This window comes from Ovis canadensis, chromosome 10 (assembly GCF_042477335.2).
Source record: "Ovis canadensis isolate MfBH-ARS-UI-01 breed Bighorn chromosome 10, ARS-UI_OviCan_v2, whole genome shotgun sequence".
Classification (NCBI taxonomy): Eukaryota; Metazoa; Chordata; class Mammalia; order Artiodactyla; family Bovidae; genus Ovis; species Ovis canadensis.
In genome coordinates, this window is record NC_091254.1 from 86,355,523 (window position 1) to 86,375,392 (window position 19,870).

Here is a 19,870-nt window from a genome sequence, read left to right on the forward strand (position 1 = left end):
CCATCCTTCATGAAGCCCCAGCCCCAGCCCATTTCCTCAGGGTGGTTCTCCTTCACCCAGAGCACGGAGCAGGTCCTTTGTTATACAGCTTCAGAGGACAGTAGTCCTTTATTCCAGAGCACTGGCTCATCTCATAATCCTATGGTCACTGCAGGGATTGTCTGAGGAGTGTCTGTCTCCTCTACTGGTTTTAAACTCCATGACAGATAAACTATATCTTCTTTTCAATTCCAGTCATATCCCCAGCTATCTATTTCATAGAAGGTTACACAGGAAAACACATAGACAAATGTTGGTTTTGTTGAATTGTTTTCCCTCAATAGGAAAGAAAAACACATACACATACACACACACACACACACACACACGTTGGTATTACCATATGAATCTACTGCCAGGGTAGCTTGTTAATAATATAAGTTCAATAAAATATTTTTAAATCAAAAGAAGGAAAATGTTTGTAGACTCATAGAATCTTAGAATCATAGGCTGGAAGGGACTCTGTAGAGGCCAACCAGTCCACCTCTGTTTCACTATATTCCTGTTGAACTTATGAATCGCTGCTGTTGTTCAGTCACTCAGTCGTGTCTGACTCATTGAGACCACATGGACTGCAGCATGCCAGGCCTCCCTGTTCCTCACCATCTCCCAGAGTTTGCCCAAGTTCATGTCTATTGAATTGGTGATGCCATCCAACCATCTCAACTTCGGTCTCGCCCTTCTTCTCCTGCCCTCAATCTTTCCCAGAATTCAGTTCAGTTCAGTTCAGTCACTCAGTCGTGTCTGACTCTTTGCAACCCCATGAATTGCAGCACGCCAGGCCTCCCTGTCCATCACCAACTCCCGGAGTTCACCCAAACTCATGTCATTGAATCAGTGATGCCATAAAGCCATCTCATCCTCTGTTGTCCCCTTCTCCTCCTGCCCCCAATCCCTCCTAGCATCAGAGTCTTTTCCAATGAGTCAACTCTTCGCATGAGGTGACCAAAGTACTAGAGTTTCAGATTTATCATCATTCCTTCCAAAGAACACCCAGGACCAATCTCCTTTAGAGTGGACTGGTTGGATCTCCGTGCAGTCCAAGGGACTCTCAAGAGTCTTCTCCAACACCACAGTTCAAAAGCATCAATTCTTCGGTGCTCAGCTTTCTTCACAATCCAACTCTCACATCCATACGTGACCACAGGAAAACCATAGCTTTGACTAGACGGACCTTTGTTGGCAAAGTAATGTCTCTGCTTTTCAATATGCTATCTAGGTTGGTCATAACTTTCCTTCCAAGGAGTAAGCATCTTTTAATTTCATGGCTGTAATCACCATCTGCAGTGATTTTGGAGCCCCCCAAAATAAAGTCTGACACTGTTTCCACTGTTTCCCCATCTATTTGGCATGAAGTGATGGGACCGGATGCCATGATCTTCGTTTTCTGAATGTTGAGCTTTAAGCCAACTTTTTCACTCTCCTCTTTCATTAGGGTCTTTTAATTATTTTTTAAAGATCTATTTATGTTAAAGTGTTGAAGAATTGAAACCAAATATATTCTCAGTTCTTCAGAGACTTATCTCTGTATAAAGCACTGTGTACGATGCTGGATTCACAGTAGTAATTGTAATTATTATAATTAAAGTAGTAGTATTATCAGAAAATCTATAATTCTGGGTCGTCCAGATGACCATTTTTGCCTTGCGGTCGCAAATCTTGCCTTGCAGCCCCAGTAGCGTGGTCTTTGCAATATCTCTCACATCTGTTCTTTCTTCTTTTTTCCCATGATCTTTGAAACAAAACTGTGTTTATTTTTAAGCCATTGACTGCATTTTAAAGCTCTCATTGAACTGTCTTAACACTCTTTATCCCAAAGAGGGCGCCAATTTCTCATGAAACATAGTATAGTATTTCACAAAAGTCACTTGCTCCCAGTAGTTTTTCAATTTCACAGCTGCCATAATTTTATCCAGAAAGGTTGTTCCAGTGGCATGTTTATATAAATTAAGCCCTATTGTATGAATGCTAATTAAAGCGTTTTGCTTCTTCAAAGTAGCTTCACAGAAAAGCCACACTATTGCTGTTAAATAAGTTGAAGTTACCTTTTTTTTCTAGCAACATCAAATTAAGCATTAAATGGGATTTTAAAAAATGTTTGTCTACAATCTACCAACTTTAGGGTGTGTTCCCATTCTTTGTTGTTGTTTAGTCACTAAGTCGTTTCTGACTCTTTTCGACCCCACAGACTGTAGCCCACCAGGCTCCTCTGTCCATGGGATTTCCCAGGCAAGAGTACTGGAGTAGGTTGCCATTTCTTTCTTCAGGGGATCTTCCCGACCCAGGGATCAAACCCCCATCTCCTGCTGGGCAGGCAGATTCTTTACCACTGAGCCACCCAGGAAGCCTGTTTCCATTCTACTACTGGCTTAAAAAATGACTGGTGGAGCAATATATTCAGCCCTTATGTGTGGGAAGTTAATAGGTTACCATGGGTAGGGGGGTTGTCTGCTGGTTTTGAGTTTTCTTGGCCATAGCTGAAACTGTTCCTATTTTGAACACTTTGTACTGTATGCAGTATGACTATGAATAGAGGAGGTAACGTGGTTTCTGATCTCAGCCTCAACTAGTCCTTTAGGTTGAGTCCCTGTGCTTCGTGTACATTTTCTCAGGAAAATGATGTGCCAAAGAAGTGCCGAAGTGCTGGTGGGCTTCATAAATTCAGGTGATGGAACTAGAAGGAAATACAATAATGGTAATGTACTATAGGCCCCCTTATTTAACAGAAACTCATTTAACTAAATTCTACACTCAAAATGTAAAGATTCAGGCACAATTTCAATTGTGCCCTTACAAATTTGAAGGTCCTAGGAGCCTGGAGGGTTACAGTCCATGGGGTCACAAAGGGTCGGACATGACCGAGCAACTAACACACACACACTCACACAGACATACACACCCACGCACACAGGCATTAATTAGCTTATTCTTGCCTCTATAACTGGCTTGGATTCCAAATTCCAGCTTTTCTCTCTATGATCCCTGACTTCCAAGTAATTTGCTGGTACATGGTTACAATGAAGGTTTACCCAGAAAAAATACTACCATTTTGATTGATCTCTAGCCCCTAAAAGTAAAGCCAATGACGAGTAGAGAATCACTGAAACTTTGCTAACTGATTACTCACTGGTGGCTGTTACTCAGAATCCAAACTCCATCCTTGAGTGGCAACATAGAAATAGCCCTAAGTGAGGGCAAGAGCTGAATTCGCAGCCCCTCTTCTTCATGCACCAGTCTAAAAGGACATTGCCAGGACTTCCCTGGCAGTTCAGTGGTTAGGACTCTGAAATTCTACTGCAGGGGACACAGGTTCAATCCCTGGTCATGGAACTAACATCCTGCATGCCTCATGGCCAAAAAAAAAAAAACAGACACTGGCAAGATCTGCAAAGCTTTTCAACAGGTAACCAACATGGTGACAATTACCAAGCAATATTTCCAATTTTCATTTAATTACAAATCTACAACCCATTGCCAAATTGTTTCCAAGAATTGCCGATAAGTGCTCATACCCATCCTCCTCATTTGATCAGGTACGTGTAAGCTCAGTCGCTTCTGTTACATCCGACTCTTTTCGATCCCATGGACTGTAGCCCACCAGGCTCCTCTGTCCATGGGGATTCTCCAGGCAAGAATATTGGAGTGGGTCACCATGCCCTCCCCCCGGGGATCTTCCCAACCTAGGGATCGAAGCCAGGTCTCCTGCATTTGTAGGCAGGTTCTTTACCACTAGCGCCACCTAGGAAGCCCCTGATCACAGAGTACCACAACTGATTTACCTCACTGATTCTTCCTTGTGATCAGCCAAAAGTTTCCTTTATCTTACCCCGCCCCCACAACTGCAAGGTCACTGTGTATGCTCACCTTGAAATGCCCATGCTGCATCTTGTCCAGCTTCCTCCTTTTCTGACCAGAAGATTCAGTCTCCTCTTCTGAGGGGCACAGCCTGAACCCCGTTCTTTTTCTTGGATTTTGGCTGTCCATGACTCCTCCTCTTCCTCTGCCCCTGACACAGCCAACACCCTTGTTCCGTTGTACCCCTCTGGCAACGCCTGGAACCCTGCTAGATTCCAATCCTGTAGACTCCACCAAGAAGGTAATTTTTAAATACTCATTTCATTTAAGTTTGATGCCAAACTTCATTACATTTCTGAAACTTTCAATCTCTCTTCAACAATGAAAACCAGATCAATCAACCACCAACAATATTTGAAGACAGCTGTGTGAAAATGGAGGGTGTAAAGACGCAAGTATCAGTTCAGTTCAGTCGCTCAGTCATGTCTGACTCTTTGCGACCCCATGAATTGCAGCACGCCAGGCCTCCCTGTCCATCACCAATTCCCAGAGTTCACCCAAAATCATGTCCATCGAGTTGGTGATGCCATCCAGCGATCTCATCCTCTGTCATCCCCTTCTCCTCCTGCCCCCAATCCCTCCCAGCATCAGAGTCTTTTCCAATGAGTCAACTCTTCGCATGAGGTGGCCAAAGTCTTTGGAGAGTGGTGATAGGGCTGGACTTTGAGTCGGATTTCCACATTCAGTACTTCTATCGAGACATTTGGGGATACGAATTTTTCAATTTACCATCTCTGAAATGATCATTTTCCAATTGGTACATGGCTTTAAAATGTATGCCACATTTGCTGGCGTAAAATTCACACACCAAAATCAATCTGTTTAGAAAATGAATCTGATTTTATAATAAAAGTTATAAAAAGATTCAATTAGAAATGAGCAGCTGGAAGAAAGCTGTTGCATTATTTAAGAGCATTAATGATACATAAAGGTAAGTGGGTAATAAAAGCTAATTACAAGATGGTTTTACTTCTTATGGGAGTTATAACTTCTGCCTTTCCAGAACATCATGATAATAATATTTACACATTCCTTTTTTTCTAAAGGAAATTGTGGAATTAGAAAATGATTATTATTTTGAACTCAAAGGATGATGCTTCCTTGGGTTCTTATCCAGCTTCCAAAGGATAATTTTGATCCTTTGACAAATATTTACCTTTATGAACTGTTTACCATTGAAACATAGCAGAATATATATAAAATTATTAAAGATTACTTTTAATTGCTAATCTGAATGAGATAGGAAGCAGATGGCATATATGAAGCCATTGAAAATATCAGGAAAAAAACTAAACAAAAATTAGATGCTGGCTAGTGGCTCTGAGAAATGAATGAATTTCTAGAGTTTTTTCCCTTTATTACCTGTAAATATAAGATCACATCTGTAACTGAAGAGCTTGAATAAAATGTCATGTTTGTTGGAAGTTGCCTCTCCCCTCTGACACTGACAATACCAGTTTACTATCTTATGAAACATCCTTGTTTAGAACTGAAAGAGATAAGTGGTATTTTTCAAAGTTGGCATTCAGACTCTCTTGGACCTGTTATGTTTGAGAAAGCTTGTTCACGACCCTGGGCACCAGAAGTTGCCTGCAATTGACAAGAGTGTGATTTGCACACTGTGTGGAGCAGCCTCGTGGCCCGGCGGCCAGGGGCCCACACTGAGAATTCAGCAGCTATGTGTGCTCACCTGGGCCCCATCATTAACCTGCTGTGGGACCTTCTACAGATCGCGTAATTCCAGCCATGAAAATAAACACCGACACCAATGCCCCAGAGTAGATCTGAGGGAATCAGACTATGTGCACGGAAGACAGAAACTGCCTTTCTTTCTAACACTGTTGAGGACAGGGAGTGATCAGGCTGTAGGTTACTGCTCTTTGCTTCCAAATAGGCAAACATAAGCAAGGGACTGTAACCAGGAGGAAGTGTGACAGCTGAGGTAAGGATGAACAGAACTTGAGCAAAATTCAAGAACTGAAAGGTCAATCTCCGGGGCGGTGAGAAAGATTTCTCAGTGATTCTAACTCTTCTGCTGGTTCCATTTGTGGGCAATGACTCCGTCATTCTTGCCGCTTTAGCTCTGTAGCTGAACCTCCCTTTTGATCCTGTTTCTCTTTCTCTGTCTCCCCCATGCCTTCTTGTTTTTTCCTCGTCGGCACTGTTCAAAGGGAAGGAAGAAACTATTTTTCCACAGCATTATTCATGGCCTCCCTCCATTGTTGGAACAAGGCAGAATTTCACAGACTCTCTACAACCCAATCACTTTTTAGATAGAAAAATGGGCCCAAGCTCAGTACATGTAAGTCAGCAAGGTAGTAACAGCTACAACTAGTTGCCAGGTCCTTGATATGCCAGTCCAGTGTTATTGCCATACATTGCACTTAGTGTAACGATAAAAAAAAACCCATCCCTCCCAAACCTCCCAGGCTGCACTGACCTTCTATTTTTCATATGTAAAAATGGTATTCTATATGCATTACTTTACAAGCTTAGGAATTAGGAGCAGGAGGAGGATTTGATGACACATAAACTCCACTGTTTCATGTATGTAAGACTATTTAATTTAGAATATGAATGTGTGTACTTCAAAAGGCAATGTGAAGGCTTCCCTGGTGGCTCAGTGGTAAAGAATCCTCCTGTCAGTGCAGGAGACATGGGTTTGATCCCTGATTCGGGAAGATCCCACGTGTCACGGAGCAACAAAGCCTGTGTTTCACAACTACTGAGCCTGTGCTCTAGAGCCCAGGAGGTGAAACTACTGAGCCCACAAGCCGCAGCTAGAGAGCAGCCCGAGAGCAGTGAAGACCCAGCACAGCCAAATACATAAATGAAGCTTAAAAAAAAAAGCAATATGATTTTGAATTGTAATCACAAATATGGTTCGTCTTTGACCCTGTTTGGCCAGAAATAATATTTCCCTAGAAATATGTATGCTACATTCAGCAAATAACTTTTAAAAATTATAGTAAAAATTAGAATTATGGTTATAACCATGAAAAAAAAAAGTCATATTAGTAAAGACCCACATCTGTCCAGTGATTAGGTAAAGCAAGGAGGTTGTTCAGTCCCTAAGTTGTGTCCGACTCTTTTGTAACCCCATGGACTATAACCCCATGGACATGCCATGGGATTTTCCAGGCAAGAATACTGGAGTAGGTTGCCATTTTCTTCTCCAAGGGATCATCCTGTTCACATCTCTTGCATTGGCAGACAGCTTCTTTACTGCTGAGCCACTGGGAATTCCCAAACACTTGGCTAAATGAGGGTCTAAAATCCAGCCCTTTAAGAAGTCTTGTGCCCTGAGAGCTTTCCAGGTGATAAGAAAAGAAGAACAGTGTCATTTTCAAACAGGTAGGATTGTGGAGGTGTACACTGCCTAGAGCCCAGCTGGGTTTTCCCCCAAAACCAGCAAAAGATAAGCATCTTGAATGTCAGAATTAATTGGCTGTTAGGAGAAAGGGTACAAGAAACTGATGATTCTAATGGGTGAGTTAAGTTAACACATAGCTTTTCCTGGGAGAGGCTATGGAGTCAATTCTGCTTACAAACAGGAAAAAAACAACCAAATGAAAACATATGCTGCATTTTCATATGGTGTGATTCCTCACCATCTGTTGAGAAATTATTTAGTGATAATTATTTATATATGTATATGTGCTCAGTCACTCAAGTCATGTCTGACTCTTTGTGACCCTATGCACAGTAGCCCACCAGGCTCCGCAGTCCACGGGATTCTCCAGGCGAGAATACTGGAGCACATTGTCATTTCCCCCTCCTGGGGATCTTGCCAATCCAGGGAATGAAACTGAGTCTCTTGCGTCTCCTGAATTGGCAGGGGGGTTCTTTACTACTAGAACCACCTGAGAAGCTCCAATATATATAAATATTAAAAATCAGAAAAGGGAAATTATTTGAGGATTAATTTGATCATTTGAATTGTAAAATAAGGCCTTATTTTTGTTGCAAGATTATAATATGAAAGGATATGATTTTTCATCATTTAAAAAGATAAATTACTTGGAACAGCAAATAAAAATTAGACTTTGACAGAGTTTTTGAGAGCTTATGCTTAACATTCCACCCAATATTTTAAGTCATTTATCCTTTTGACCAATAAAATTAAACAATTTATCAAATACCCATAATATATCCAGTTTTTTAACATCTATGCTTTAATGTATTTGATCCTCTCAATCACATCTGAAAATTAGTATGAAATAAAAGAATTTTATTATCTGCTTTTCTCCTCTATAAAAACTAAAAAAATATCATTCAGTTTACTTAAACAAATTACACTGGGGGAAGGAAGTTCCAGAGGGAAGGACATATGTATACCTATGGCTGATTTGTTGATGTATGGCCAAAACCAACACACCATTGTAAAATAATTATCCTTCAATTATTGATACAATTTTTTAAAAATCTTTATTTACCATATCAAAAGTTTATAGTATACTTTTTCATGTAGTGTTTTGATCAGAAAGCAAAGCATTGCTTAACTCTATAAGATTACATGGGTGAATTGTACGCAGAGAAGTCATTGTCTTAAGGCATATTTATTTGTCGGAAAGATTTATGTCCAAAATCCTAGCGGTGTGGCAGTTATAATTGTAGGCAAAACATGACATCGGCTTTGTTCTTTCGATCTTTTAAATAACTCCACAAATCCAAGTCAAACACAGAAACAGCTATTGTAGAAATAGCTGTTTCTGTGGAAACAGCTATTTCCACAGAAACAGCCACAAAAAGAGGTGTGTCTATTATCTGTCTACCTTCTTATCGGCATAAATCTCCATTCTTTCCAGTTCATGCTGCATGCTCAGTCGCTCAGTCGTGTCCAGTTCTTTGTGACCCCATGGACTGTAGCCCCCCAGGTTCCTCTGCCCATGGGATTTTCCAGGCAAGAATACTGGAGTGGGTTGCCATTTGCTTCTCCAGGGGATCTTCCCAACCCAGGGATCGAACCCACATCTCCTGCATCTCCTGCATTGGCAGGTGGATTCTTTAGCACTGTTCTCTCTGAGCTGCGGGCCCTGGTGTGGGGTTACAACCACACGGGGGACAGGGCGCATTCGTTGAATTCACACAAAAGTGCCTTACCGGCCAACAAGAGGCCCTAAGATGTGATTACTTCTCTCATCTTAAAAAATACTGACTCCCTCGTTTCTATCGGTCTTTCTTCATCCAAAAGTCATCTTCTTAAGGAGGGCCTCTCTGGCTGCCTAACTAAAATTTAACCCACCTATGCCCACTATGCACACACACTTTGTACAACATTCCCCTTCCCTGCTGGCTTACTTTTTCTCTTTAGCGCATATTATCTGCTATACTAAGCCTTTTTCTCACCTTGTAATATTTGTCTCCTCCAGTAGAATGTCAGCTGTTTTAGGGCAGAGATTTTGTATGTTTGGTTCACTGTGTCTACATTGTGTGGAAGGATGCCTAGAGCATAGTAGGCACTCAAATGTATTTTAATTTGTTTCAGTGAACAAATACTGCTGTTTTTTAAATGGGAGCAAAACACCTGAGTGAACTCTCCAGGCTGTTTCATCTTCTCAGGGCCACCGATCCCAACCAATCTCTTCAAATTCCTCCCAGAGGTCAAAACAGCCACCTGGCTATCACTTTCTTCAGACCACTATTCCCCTAGCTGGTCATTTCTCCCAGGTTTCAGTGATGTTCAAAAGGTCTCTGATCACCTCTGTTCTTTCAATCACTTCCTTAAAGGCACCTCCAGCAAGTTCCCTGGCAGTTGAAGTTGCCTTCAAGGATATGGCAAAGGAAATGGAAGGCAAAAATCAGTGGACAAGAAATCTTGTCTTTTTGTCATGCCTAGCAATTAAAACATACAATTTGGTGATGAGAAGACTGTGGTTACAAGTTTCTTTTCCAACACTTGGACAATTTAACTCGAAAGGAAAAAAGCAAAGTCGGTCATGCTGACATGACCCAAATGCTTAATTCAGTCATTGTGTTCAACCTTTCATCATCTTCCCAGACACATAAGAACAGCGCTGATATTGCTCTTTAGATGCCTTAAATCTCCAGTGCTCAGATATCTGTATGTTTATACATGGAGACGGCACAGCAACCATGCAAAGCAGGAGCTGGTCCTTACTTCTGCCTCCCACCTCATCCTACACAGACATACAAACTTATATTAAAAACCCCTTCACCATCTCCTGCCTTATCACCTTCAGTCCCAACCAATGTGTTACAGAGAAAACATCTTCTTTTGTTATTACATGTTCCTCTTGTCTCCCTTTTACTTTCATCCCTTAGCCTTGTTCCTTTCACCCTTTGTCTGTGTGTATGATAGAATCACAAACATTTGTACACACATATATACTAGTTTCCCTGACATTTCAGTCCAATAGTCCAAATTTCTCTCTCCCTACATCCCTATTCTCTCATAATCAGTAAAAAGAGGCCAAAGGAGAACAAAACATAGTGATGGACAAAAGAAATATTCAGATAATGATTTCTCTTTAACTTTGGATACAGTGATGTGTGGAGATTTTTAGTGTTTGTCTTTGAATGTCCTCAAAACTTGGATGACTGTGCTATCCTTTAAACGTAAGAATATGAACTTTGGAGATATATAAACTTTAGGGCTCACAGTAATATAGCAATTACATAGTCAGGTAAAATAAGTTTGGGGAGAACATGAGAAAACCAGAACCATTCTATACTGCTGTGGGCATGCCATGGGGTATAGCCATTCCAGATACAATATGGCAATACCCAGTGAGAGAAAAGCTTGCCTTCCAACACCTGAATGCGGCTCTTTTCCTTTGTTTTATTGTGGCACACTCTTTGTTGGTGAACATGGGTCAAAATTCCAGTCAGAAAATAAGCATAAGAAGCATAGGCCATGCACAGTAAACAACACACACCATAGAACTCCCCCAATTCAGAATAGCAAGGAAAACTCTAATGAACTGTTTAGTGTGTATGTACATAAATATACATACACACATCTACATACATATATATCCAATACATATAGACATCCACACACACACACATTTTAAGAAAAAAGACCTAGATATAAACTGTGATATAATGAATTAGTGTGGTCCAGGGCATTGTTAAGCAGCATATTAATGAACTTCAATTGATCTATTACAAGATACGGTCATGTAATAAAATTAAATAAGGAAATTAGGTATCCTGTTCAAACACTTCTGGTTATAAAATCCATTCTCCTAAAAAAATAAAGATAAATATAGATTATGTAGGATTATTTTAATTTTTTGTATTTGTTCCTTTTTTTTTACGAGTTAAAAGCAACTTTTCTTTTTTTTTTTTACAATATTGTATTGGTTTTGCCATACACCAACATGAATCCTCCGTGGGTGTACTTATACTCAGGGATATTTACCGAATACATGAACCACAAAGCATTGCCTTTCGTGCTCATGAAGTCACTTCAATTGTGTCTGGACTCTTTGTGACCCTATGGACTGTAGCCAGCCAGGTGGGTTGCCATGGCCTCCTCCAGGGGATCTTCCCAACCCTGGGAAGGGCATGGCAACCCAACCCAGGGCTCAAACCCTGAGCCTCTTACATCATCTGCATTGGCAGGCCGGTTCTTTACCACTAGCGCCGCCTGGAACCCCCTAGTAGAAGTAGAAGGCAAATGACTGACTACAAAGGAGTGTAGACTCAAGAGCTAAACTGGCTAAGCTGAAACCGCCTCCACCAGCTTCCAGAGCCAGTTACTACATCTCTCTGTGGTTCAGCATCTGCACAATGAGAGTGAAAACAGGACCTACTCCATAGGACTGTTATTAACACGAGTGCAGTGTTTAGAATGTAGCACCTGGTACCTGAAAGCTACCCGGGTACCCACGTACGTTTATATTAGATAAAAACCAGAGAAGGTCTACATTTGGAGAATTTAAAAAGGCCTCACAATTATTTGCTTATGAGTATGTTTTTGCAAGAACTTTCATTTCTGACCCCTAAAGAATTCGTTTTAAACTTCCACAGATTTTTCCCATGAAGTGAGCCAAATTGTAAACACAGGACTCCTGAGAGCTTGGGGTCAACTTCTTACCAGCTCTATTCTGAGGCCCAGGGAAGGGGGAAGCCTCTTCAACTGTAACAGCCACTAGAACGAGGCCCTTCCCACCTCTTACATGCAGCAGTATAGAAAGGTGCGGGCTGGGAAAACAGCCCTCCTCGTCTGCATACAGGTCTCCCATCTTCTCTTCTCAGTGCTGACTTACTCCCTCCCACACTCCTTCCCATCCACATTGGTCCCCTTTTCCTCCCATCCCCACCCTGGTGCTTCCCATCTCTTTTTCTCATCCCTTATCCTTATTTCTTGTTCCTTTCTCTTTGTATTTGTTCTCCTCTCACTTTGTATTTGTTACCTTTATTTTAGCTCAGCTGGTAAAGAATCCCTCTGCAATGCAGGAGACCCCAGTTTGAATCCTGGGTCAGGAAGATCCCCTGGAGAAGGGATAGGGTACCCACTCCAGTATTCTTGGGCTTATCTAGTGATTCAGAAGGTAAAGAATCTGCCTGCAATGAGGGAGACCTGAGTTCGATCCCTGGGTTGGGAAGGTTGCCTGGAGGAGGGCATGGCAACCTAATTCAGGATTATTGCCTGGAGAATCCCATGGAGAGAGGAGCCTGACGGGCTACAGTCCATGGGGTCACTAAGAGTCGGACATGACTAACACTTTCACTTTAATTTTATCTTGTAGTTGTCCACTCCCTTTTACATTTAACTATTCTAGTTTTCTTTCTCATGTTTGTTGTGCTTCCTTTTGCACACCCCCCCCTCCCAGTTCCCCCCAGCAAAAAAAGACTAATCTCACTCTCACTTCCTGGTTTCTCTCCCTCGCTCTCAGCATCAACACCTACCATGTTGGCACCCCACTAAAGTCTTTCTGTGTTCTTATTAAGATTTGCAATACAGTTTATTCGTATTTGCTTGCTGCATGTCAGTCTAACTCTGATTAATCCCCCTTTTATGGAAAATGCAACTTTATAACTTTAAAGAGAGGTAGGGAAATGAAAAAGCATGAGTGAACTGGAATAGTACCCTTTTTTTTTTTTAATATCTACCATGTTCCAGATCCTTGATGTACATTGTCTCCAATCTTCACAGTAACTTTGAAAAAGCTATTATTTGTTCTCATTTTATAGTTGAAGAACAGATACAGAGCAATTGGGTGACCTGCCAAGGCCACACAGAGAGAATTTTATCCCACACCTTTACAGTTCCCTCATCTATTCCCAGCCCAACATCACCACTTCATAAGTGAATTGAACTACTTACTGTACTTTTTTTTATGCAACTTAAAGGTTAATTTCCATTTACAGTTATTACAAAATATGTTCCATATTCCTCCTCTGTACAATACATCCTTGAGCCTATATTATACCCGACATCCTGTATTCCCATTCCCCAGCATCTTTACTGCCCCTCTTCCCCTTTCCACTGGTAACCACAATTTTTTTTTTCATTTTAATTTCTTTTTAACACCAAAACCATTTTGCATTGGGGTATATCCAGTTAGCAACATTGTAGAAGTTTCAGGTGAACAGCGAAGGGACTCAGCCATACATATACATATATCCATTCTCCCCCAAACTCCCCTGCCATCTAGGCTGCCATGTAACATTAAGCAGAGCTCCATGTGCTCCACCTGGACTCCCCGAGGGAAGGTCTCAACAACTTGTCTGGGGCTGGGGTTGAGTGAGTTACAAGTGCTGCTAAGGACTAAACATTTATGAGTACCCCCTACCCCATCATATGGTTCCGTATTCTTGCCTGGAGAATCCCATGGACTGTGAAGCCTGGTGGGCTACAGTCCAAGGGGTTGCAAACAGCTGGACACGACTGAGCAACTAACACATACATATATACAATCTGGATCAGCTGGTTGAATTAATACTCATAAGATGCTCATTGACCAGCAAGTCTTAGAAGTCCCAGCATCCCAGAGTGAGAGTCTTTCCAGACTGGAGGCGTATTCACCAAGACAGCTATGAGCCACTGGCACCTCAAACTCTCCAGGTGCCCAAGAGGAATCTAGATAGTCTTAATATACCTCAGAAAGTCACTGAGCACAAGTTCGTGTGCCCAACGCACAGTGAGGCCAGACAACACGGAAACGTCAGAGTTTGGAGCAGACAAAAGTTGATTTCAGGACAATGCAAGGAGACCTGTGGCTCCCGCCCCAAAAGGCCCCAGACTTTCTGAGGGGTTTCAGCAAAGCATTTTTAACAGCCAGGTGAGAGGGGGAGAGTCACAGAGTAAGTGGTCATCTTGTGCACAGTTCTCTGACTGGTTGACTGATTGTGAGATAGGTAACAGGGTGGCTAATTTTAATCAGTCCTTGGGTACCAGTAGGTCTGAGGGCTACATGCCCAATACTATCAGGGAGTTAATTCCTTCTATTTGGTTGGTGGTTTTTAGCATCTGAAAAACTCAGGAAAGATGCGTGAGATACCATTATCCAAGCACCTTAGAGAGGAACTACGGCAGAGGATGTGGGGGAAGGGTCCTGTTTGGTTACAAGAATTGGAAATTAGTGTTTCAAATGAATGTATGAAAGACAAGCTCTTAAGATATACAGCATTAACTTCTAATGCAGTTAGCCTCAGAGGGTACCGGATGTCAAAATAAACCTCTGTTTCCTTATAATTTCCAAAAAAAAATTATATACATAGACACACATATATGATCAATGATGCAATGATAAGCATGAGTATTTGTTCCTGTAACTACTCCTCTCTCACAGTACCTTTCATGCTAAGTAACTAACAAGTATCGTAGAATTAGGATAGAGCATTAAGATAAACTAAGAGTGTTAGGGGAAATGAAGGGAAAAGAATACAGATATGCTATTTTACTATCTTAGTATCGGTGTTACTGTCTTCTTGAAGGTAGTGTAACAATAGTTGGCTCCTGGGCAGTTGCTGTTGTTTTTTTTAAGTTAATACCGCATTTATCAGGACTTTAGTCCCTTCCCACCTGGTGAGCAGCATGTCCCCTCACTGGAATCTAAGAAGGAGCTAGTGTATACTGAAACCAGATTTGATGCTTAGAAAATCCTTGAGCTGTTAAAAGGCACACCTGTGTTGTTTGGCAGCTGAGTTGAATCTCAAGTAAAGAATTTCTGCAAATCTCTGGTTCAGTCGGCTAAACTGGTTTCACTCCCACTGAACAAGTGTGGGGTGGGGGAGTCCTCTATTTTTCCTTAACAACCATAATAATGCCAAATAAATAACTTCCGATGTTAAGTCTCAGCAGCTCAGTTCTCAAATGTGGAAAGGCTCAGAATATACTTCAGGCCATTTAATGTCTTTATGTCAAATTTATTATAAATTAGTACTATTCATATCAGAAAAGAACAATGCTTATTTTTTTGGAAAGGCCAAGTTAATGTTAATTAAGATGTTATTTTGAATAATTTGGAGAAGTAACTTTCTCACTGTATCACTTTTGTGTTTAAATTAAGAATGGTTTGTTATGACTAGTTACATAAAAAGTTCAGTAAACTGAATCCTAAAGAAAATAAGGAAGCATTTATCAGTTGAAAGGTACTCTGTAAACGGGTTTTCAGATTAACTGCAAAGGTTATTTGGGACTCTAGAATCTTAAAGTGAAATAGGTCATTTATCCATTACTTCCTTTAAAAAGACTCTCTTCAATCTGTCTTCCTTTTTTTGGACATTCTTAATTTGGATGATGTGGTTTCTTCTGACTAAACTGGTTTTGAAAAGCTTAAGATATAAGACATTTCTAAGTAAATACTTGATTCACTACATAATATTCTTTAGGTGTTAAGGAAAGTTAATATTTTTCATCCTTCGGTCAGGTACTTGTGGGCTCTAAGAAGTCACTCTTCATAGTTAATATGCAGTACACGCCAGCGAAGAGAAGTCTGGGGCTGTGAAACCTCACGGAACAGACAAAGGATAAAAGTAAAAGAAAATTAGTCAAGTCCACAGGCATAACGACCCTAGTCTGTTTCAGCTGGCAAAGGAACTAATAGCGCTGCCACACGGTTCATAATTTATGGGTTGTTTGTGGTATTTTCAACCCTTTTGAAGCTGTCTGTTATGATCTCTATAGTAAAAGAGTATTTCTTTTTTCAACGTTTTCAACCAAGAAAAGTGAAGTGAAGTGAAGTCGCTCAGTCGTGTCCGACTCTGCAACCCGTGGACTGTCACCTACCAAGCTCCTCCGTCCATGGGATTCTCCAGGCAAGAATACTGGAGTGGGTTGCCATTTCCCTCTCCAGGGGGTCTTCCCGACCCAGGGATCGAACCTAGGTCTCCCACGTTGCAGGCAGACACTTTAACCTCTGCACCACCAGGGAAGCCCAGAAATATTCTTTTTCTCTATAACACAAATCATCCAGTTTGCTAAATTGACTGTTTATATACATGAATCTCAACTGGTCAGAGCTGTGATGTCCAACCTGACTGTGCATTACAAGTTTTGGAAAAATCACTCCCAGAGGCACCCCCAGAGATTCTGGATTAAACGGTCTGGTGATGTAGCAGAGTCTTCCTTGGAGGTCCAAGCTAGAATTTAGAATTTGTTTCCTCCGAAAGCTATATTGCGATGATAGGTTTGTGGATATTTTAAGTACAGTTCACAAAACTACATTATTTGTTAAATAAATCTGTGGGGGCTAGTCTGAAGCACCAAATTATTCTTCACAGTTGTTTTTGTAAAACCATGTACCTGTGGTTCCAAATGATGGCATTCATAACCAATTTATTAATAAGGATCTTCATGAGTCTTTAAGGTCACAATACTAGACTTATTGTGTGTCAAAAGTAAGTCAGGGTCTTGCAGAAAAAGAATCAACAATTTTAGTGAGAAACTACCATGAGGAAGACACAAGCAAACAAAGACACTCAAACAAGGCCAGGAAATAAAGTCCCAAACCGACATCTGTGCACATTTTACCTTTTGGAAAGTCCATAGGGAATGTTTTGGATTATGACTTCTTGTATTGTCTGAACAGTAAATTGGATTAAAAGAAAGCAGATCATCCAGAAAGAGATATGACATAGAAATAATGATGTAAATATGCTGGAAGGTATGAAACCAGAAAATAAAATCATTTTGAAATGGCAAATCATACAAAAGAATAGAGGACACCTTGTTGTCAATACTCAAACTGGATCCCCATTTAGCTGGATCCCCCAGTAAACCCAACATTACACAGCAGGACAAGCTGGGACCAAGAGGAGCATAGTAGTGGAATCACGTCTGCATTCCACCAGGTAAACTGTCTTCACCAGTATTCCCATTTACACAAGCCATGAAATGGTCAAGCACACACATACACACTTCCCAAGAGCTGCTGCATGGCCCAAAAGTAGGACTTCACTCGTGTTTTCTCAGTGCAAATCACGGCAGTTGCATGGATGTTAAAGAGAGACAGATTTGGACTCAACAGAAACAAAAACTTGCTCAAAGGCTGTCAGTACAAAACAAAACCAGAGCACACACCTTGCCACGCGCTAAAACCTGAAGTTCTGAAGGTTAGAGCGTGAACTGAATATTATCTCTAGAAATACGATGATTGTGTTGAATGTGGAGTATGTCCATACAATCTCCAATGGTCCTCCCAAATCTGTTCGGCTGTTTCTATAATTCAATGCTCTCTCTTCTCCAGAAACATCAAATCACTTCTAATTTCATTCTATACTCGTATATTATTTTTTTTAAGTGACAAAGGGGAATTGAGAAATTCTTCACAATGAACCAAAGGGTCCTTGCATAAACATTGTGAAGCAGGCTTGTTGTTCAGTCACTTAGTCGTGTCTGACTCTCTGTGACCCCATGAACTGCAGCATGCCAGTCTTCCCTGTCCTTCATTATCTCCCTGAGTCTGCTCAAACTCATGTCCATTAAGTCAGTGATGCCATCCAACCATTTCATCCTCTGTCACCCCATTCTCTTCTGGCCTTCACTCTTTGCCAGCATCAGGGTCTTTTCCAATGAGTCAGCTCTTAGAATCGGGTGGCCAAAGTATTGAAGCTTCAGATCAGCACCAGTCCTTCCAATGAATATTCAGTGTTGATTTCCTTTAGGAAACAGGGTTAGCTAGCTTTATTATAGCACTGATTTAAAGGTTCATTCCAAGAACTTTGGACCTCCCAGGTGGCTCAGTGGTACAGAATCTGCCTGCCAATGCAGGAGACACAGGTACAAATCCCTATTTCGAGAAGATTCCTTGGAGGAGGAAATGCAACTCACTCCAGTATTCCTGCCTGGAAAATCCCATGGACAGAGGAAACTGGCTGCCCTACAATCCATGGGATTGGAAAGAGTCGGACACAAAAGAGCACCCTCGCACCAAGAGCTTTAAAGGGACAAATAATAAAGCCAGTCCTTGTTCTCTCATTTTTGCGCAAATGTGTGACCTCTGGAGCCAAAAGTACACCCTGATCTTTAAGTTTACTTTCAGACAGCAATGAAGGAATGAGTTTATCCCTCAGTTGGATGCTAAAGGTGGAGCCGGTAAAAAAAAAAAAAAAAGTAAGACAAGATGCAGAGAAGCTGAAACAGACCATTGTAGAAGAGACTCAGAAACGGGAGCTGGAAGGAACCCACAGGAAAGTGTCTTAAATGCATGTCCTACGTGTAGTGCATTGGTATCAGCAGGCCAGCGTTGTGACTGGAACAGTCACGATCAGGACTGTAAAGAAGGTCCCCTTGCAGCCTGGGCTCTGCACAGACCGCTGTCCTGAATTGAGGTCTGTGTCACCCACCTCCTTGCAATGACCTTCTGCATGCCGCCGGGCAAGGCTCAGGGCAAGGCTGACTTCGAGCCCAGAGCTGCAGTGATCGCTCCTTGACAAGCTGAACTGGGTCACCCAAAAGAGCGTGGCACGAAAACCTTTAGAGTTCAGCGGGCCAAGGGCTGCGTTAGCAGGCCGTGTCCTTTCCGGGCATCAAAAGCCTTTTTTTTTTTTTTTTTTGCTCTGCTTTTACAAGATACTCTGAACGCCAAGCTACTGCCAATGGGTAGAGCCGGGGAGGGGAAAGAGGGTGGATGCAGCAGATCGTCCACATTCGGCTGCCAATTTGTTCAACAGGAGAGCCCCTCTCCACGGTGCCTCGGCCCCGAGATGGCGAGCGGGGAGTGGGGAGCCGCAGGGACGCGCAGGGTCGCGTTGGGCCAGCAGGCTGGAGGGGAACCCGGGTAGCAGCTCCGCGCGAGCAGTTTCTGCTCCCCGAGGGCGCGTCCCGGGTCCGCGCGCGCCCCCTAGCGCCGGGTCCGCGGGTGGGCGGGGCGACGGGGGCGGAGCCGCCGGGCCGGGCGTGCGGGGGTCGCTGTGCGGCTGCCGAGTGGGGAGCTCGAGAGCGAGCGCGGCGGCAGCGGGCGGCATGGCGAGCACGGCGTCGGAGATCATTGCCTTCATGGTCTCCATCTCCGGCTGGGTGCTGGTGTCCTCCACGCTGCCCACCGACTACTGGAAGGTGTCCACCATCGACGGCACGGTCATCACCACCGCTACCTATTGGGCCAACCTGTGGAAGACGTGCGTCACGGACTCCACGGGCGTCTCCAACTGCAAGGACTTTCCTTCCATGCTGGCGCTCGACGGTCTGCATCCCCCTAGCCCCCCAGCCCCAGACCCTCGCTCTCTCCTCCCCTCTGCCCGCGGTTGGGCGCCCGCTGAGCCTCACGACCCCCGGCGGGACCCCCCCACCCTAGCCCCCCGCCGCCCGCCCCGGACCCCTTCCCAAGCCCGGCCGCGCTTTCCCTCTCGGTCCCTGGAGGAGCCGGGAAAGAGTCCCCGGTGCCCGTGGCCCGCCTTCCCCGGACATCTGTCCCGAGGGGGCGCCTGTTTGAGCCCGGATCCCCGGGGCGGGTGAAAGGGGACGCGCAGAACCGACCTGGGTGGGGTGGGCTCCTCTCAGGCGACTGGGATGGAGGGAAGCTGGTCTCCTGTCCTAGGAGTGGAGGACTGAGTTTTG

General features: G+C 42.9%; 1 protein-coding gene across 2 annotated transcripts in view; it reads left to right on the forward strand.

Moving 5' to 3' along the window:
* CLDN10 (claudin 10) overlaps positions 1-19,870 on the forward strand; it is a 96,340-nt gene that overhangs the window by 56,842 nt on the left and 19,628 nt on the right. Inside the window, exon 1 of one of the 2 annotated variants that reach the window (XM_069601911.1) lies at positions 18,877-19,496. The exons of the other annotated variant lie outside the window; for it this stretch is intronic. Coding sequence (XP_069458012.1) covers positions 19,277-19,496 — 220 coding nt within the window. The 5' untranslated portion in view covers positions 18,877-19,276. Of the gene's footprint in view, positions 1-18,876; positions 19,497-19,870 lie in introns of those variants that run through there. 2 annotated transcript variants of the gene reach the window in all.